Source organism: Gavialis gangeticus, unplaced genomic scaffold, assembly GCF_001723915.1.
Source record: "Gavialis gangeticus isolate Ggan-Ray unplaced genomic scaffold, GavGan_comp1, whole genome shotgun sequence".
NCBI classification, from domain to species: Eukaryota; Metazoa; Chordata; order Crocodylia; family Gavialidae; genus Gavialis; species Gavialis gangeticus.
In genome coordinates this window covers 98,077,595-98,082,165 of record NW_017729032.1, presented here as the reverse complement: position 1 = coordinate 98,082,165, position 4,571 = coordinate 98,077,595, and the positions used below count along the sequence as shown (strand labels likewise).

Here is a 4,571-nt window from a genome sequence, read left to right as displayed (position 1 = left end):
AGTGCCCTTAGTATTGTCTTTGTACCACCCGCCTAAAGCCTATTAGTAACTAAAAAATGTAGGGCAAAAAGTTGGTTTTTCACTTCCCAATTAGCTGTCAGAAAACAGAGGTCATGAGAGGCAATTTTCAAGGTCCTTCCTTGAAGGCCTAACAGATCTTATATTGATCCAGCCTCATGTCAGAGAGTAGGATCCTCAGCAAAGATGCTGAGCAGTTTTGCTGAGGTTTTGACCAGGTGAGTCCACTGAGGCTTCAACCCAGGACGTGAAAAGTTCTTTCTACCAGTGTTATGAGTGGGGTCATAACTCTGTCTATTGACAGATGGGAACCTCTAAAGAAAGACCTTGAGGTGTGAATAAAAAGTTTCATGAAGGTGAGAAAATTCATTTCTCTAAGACAAGATTTGCTACAAGACAGCTGATTTAAAGCTTCAGCATGCGGATATACTGTAATTCCTTCTTTTCTTTTTAAATACTTCCAGATGTGTTGTGCAAGCACAATATTGCCCTGCTGAAAATGATCAAAGCTCAAATAATGTGACGCATGCTCTTCTGGTATGTGGCAGAGTAGTAAAGCATATTACATGTAATAGGACCATGTTTAAATCTCCAGGAAAGGGAAACAGTGTAAGGCAAATCTCACATTTTCCTAGGCCTCATCTCAAAGGGGAGAGATTTGAGAGCCCTTACAGTTTGCAAAAAGTCAGGGTTCCCACCTACTGTGGCTTCTTGTTGTGGAAGGGATCCCCTTTACTTTTTTAAGCTGCTGAAGCAGGAGCCATTCACATTACATACTGACACTGGCAGACTCCTACTCTGTCTGGCAATCACCAAAGGTGAACACAGGGGTATTAATGCAGCTCTGACCTATATTAATGGATTTGTTTCTTCTATACAGAAGAAGTTGTGAGATAGTGCTCATGCTAAGCAAGGCCTAGTATAATTAACAATGCACTAAAACTTCCAGAATGCTTCAAGGAGGTTGAGAAGTCAGTGATTGACATTCTGGTTTTCACTATCTGACCCTTGAATAGAAATGCTGACAGTATGATAAAAATTGCAAGCAAAGCAGTGTTTTTTTAGAAAATACGGAAATGCAAGGCTAAACCGCAAGAACAAAAACAACCATATATCAAGCTGATAAAGTCTGGGGAATATTATAAGTAGACTATTAGAAATTGACATAAGAAGCGTAACCAATTATAATAAAGAGCGTGTAGAATATAGATGAGTTAACTAGTAACCAATGGAAGTAAGAATTAGAAATGCATATGTATATGTGTTATCATATATAAGTAATAGAAAAGTTATGTTAGATGCCTCACTCAGACAGAGTGGGGACAGTTTTGTATCTTTTGTCTAAAAAAAGATAAGGGACTCCTTTTAAATGAGCTGTTGACCAGTTCTGAGACTACTGAATCGGGCAGCTGCACCTAGCCTTCGGGTTAGAAAGCAAGGGCTTGATTTGGGAACCTCGTGAACCAACAGACCTCCTTAGTTTATGACTTTGTGAAACAATAAAAGTTTTAAATTGAACATCCAGGTCTGAGCCTGTGCTTAATTCAGTCCTTATATAATTTGGCACGAACTCACACAGAAGTCTGTTAGTCTTTATAGGACAACGCCATGGAGTACAGCTGTTCTTGGCTCTATCCCAAGACCAGCAGAGCGCTGACCCCATAGGCTCTGCCTCTCTTCCTGCACTGTGGCAGGGGGAGCCTTCCCAGGAGAGGGCCTGTTCAGCTCACTATTAAGTTCTAGGCTAGAAGATTCTATCTTTTTCTTACTTCTGGGGTATCAAAGTCATCAGGCCCCATGTGCTTGGGGCCAGTCCATGAGCCAGATGAATGGTGCAGGATCAGTCTGCTGGCAGGGCCTACTGCTAGATCCAGCACACAGGGCTGATCTGGTGAGGAATGCAATATGCATTCTGGACCAGACCTACAAACTGTGTATGGCATGCATCCCAGACCAGCCCTGTGTGCCATGGGCGCTCTGCACCAACACCAGCCCCTTGTACTGTGGCACATGGGGCTGCTCCAGTGCGCACCACATGTGGCATATGCATCTACTCCAAGACCCACAGGAAACACTGCAGGCCAGGTGATAGATAGGGCTCTGTGGGCCGGATCCAGCACTCAGGCTGTTGTCTTTTGACACCCCTGGCTTGATGCATGAATAATGCAAGTCTTTATAATTGCCGTAAAATAAAGTCATCTGTAATTATACACATGCACAAAAGCATTCTTTACTGATATACAGTCTCACAGACAACTTTCATTACCACTTACGTGAAAGGTATTGATAAGTCAGTGCTGGCTGTGAAGCGATTGGTAGCACTCTAGAATCAGACTGTAAAAATGGTCTCCCTCCTCTCCTTCATGCAGGGTTTTACATCTACCCACTTGAGGCAACTTGGATGTCCAGTTTCATAACTGGAGAAGTGTCTCATAACTGGGCTTCCTAATGGCCATCTGTCACTGTTGCTGTTAATGGGCACTTTAACTGAATGTAACAGGGATGGTTTGACTGTGAAAATCAAAAGCGGGGAACTTCACAAACAAAATCAAATCCTTTGAAATGTGAAGCTTGAAGCATCCATAAAAGCCCAAACTGTGCATTTTCAGTCACTGAATGAATTGCAGGAGGTAAGAGAATTGTCATTGTCATTCTTAGCTGCACACTGTCAGGCCTAAAATTTAGCTTTCAGTTTGGTAAACTTTACTTCCTCTTCTAGGGCCCTTTTCTGCTGTTGAATAATTTGCTTCCGAAGTAATTGAAGACTACTGGAAGGTGCTATCTGCCCATTAAATAAATGTAAAAGAGTGAGCTTTTGCTGAATTCATCTTAAATCTGACCCCTTATATACTAAACTGCCTAGTTACGTAGGAGCAGGGGTTGAAATTTGCTACTGTTCAGTCAGTTCTGATGGGGGAAGGTCATTTTGAACAGCCTACAAACATACTTACGAAGAAAGGATTGCATGATTTTTTATTTTGCTATAGACCTTACATCCTGTTGCCAACGGTTTGGAGGCTTTGAGGCTTTATAGGTTGCAAGTTAAGTCTCATACCACTAGGTGCTAGCCTTTCTCTATTTTACAGAAACCTACTTTACAAAGAAAGTAGTTTTAAGTTAAAGATTAATCTTGATTCCTAGTGTTTGTGCTATTTGAACACAATATTTAGATTTTGGGCTTTTTAGTTGATGACTGTTTGGGAGGAGGGCATCCTTTTCAGCTCTGATACAATCATGTGGGCAGGGAAATGGGACCCAGCAGTGAACCACCAGCCCAGAAATACTTGCATGTCTTCTTTCAAGTACCTGTTACTCATTCGGAAGTGGCAAGTCTGTGGGGCTGTAAAAATGCATTAACATAGTTAGCAATAAAGCCCAGGCTGTCCATGAGACCAGTTGCTTCCAAAAAGGAGATGCCTATTTTCTCCTCATCAGGCTTTTTGTTCCACATGCAACATCTTTCAATGCTGCATCCACTAATACTTACTGGTGTGTCCTATGTTAAAGGAAACAAAGCTAAAAAAACCAGCGATTACATTAGTGTTATGCAACCGAATGACTGAGATGATAAGGAAATAGTTGACAGTTATCCAGAAGGCTCTCTTGTCTGCGAAGTTTCTGGGGACCAAATATATTTAAGGGTATCAGATGCATCTAGGAGAATTTAATGGGGGAGAGGGAAGGGGAAATCCCCCTTTTTTTATTGACAGGCTCCAGCCTTGTACCTGCTCTGAAACCAGGGGTGGGGATGAGCTGTTCTGCACCACTGACTAGGAGTATATTAAAAGGCCTTTAATTTGCACAGATACACGGGAAACTCCTTTGTATCTAGCATCATAACTAATTCAGAGAAAAGAAATAAAGGTCTTCATCACTGCCTTCTGCTTTGCCTGCCTGTCACTAACTCTTGTGAGAGGCAAAACTGCTCGGGTGGAGGCAGCTTCCGGCTTTCTGGGTCAGAGCGGGCAAAAAATGAAATCCTGATGCCAACGGAAAAGCAGGGTGGGGGGGAAAAGCTGGTCAAATCCTTTTGGGGGGCAATGCTTTTGAAAAGCCCTGGCTTGAAGTTTGCCTGTCTAGCACCAGGCACCGTGGGGCAGGTGCACTTAGGAGCACACAAGGAGACGCGGCTTCGCTGGCACACCTGGTCCAGGGCTGTGATGCGGCGGCAGTGAGAGCCTGCCCAACACCAGGGCAAGGTCCAAGGCGGGCCCTGCTGGGGGCTGCGCCCTGGCAGGATTGTCTCACACCAGTGCTCTGTATCCCCCTCTGAGGATGAACGTGTTAGCTTGTGAAACCTTCACGAGGCTCCGTCAGCTGTCAGAGGTGCCTGCTTGTGTGCCCTCAGCGTGCCGGGAGGTGGTGGGTCTGTAAACAGCTGCGGTATAAATAGGTGTCCCTAAGCCCGGGGCGAGTTCCCCTAGGGGCTATGGTGGGAGGAAGGTGCCTGAAGGCCATTCGGACCCGGGGGCAGGCGCGTGCCGGGGCCCCATGGAGCGCGCGCGCCTCGCACTGCCCGCCCCCAGTTCCAACCCGGCGGCTCGCGGGCGGGG

General features: G+C 44.9%; 1 protein-coding gene across 1 annotated transcript in view; it reads left to right on the top strand.

Annotated features, from left to right (window-relative positions):
* The first annotated feature begins 204 nt into the window (after window positions 1-204).
* The window catches only part of KCTD12 (potassium channel tetramerization domain containing 12), a 5,958-nt gene continuing 1,591 nt past the window's right edge, over window positions 205-4,571 (top strand). Inside the window, exons 1-2 of the mRNA XM_019523824.1 lie at window positions 205-236; window positions 483-555. Of these exons, the coding sequence (XP_019379369.1) occupies window positions 205-236; window positions 483-555 (105 nt within the window). The remainder of the gene's footprint in view (window positions 237-482; window positions 556-4,571) is intronic.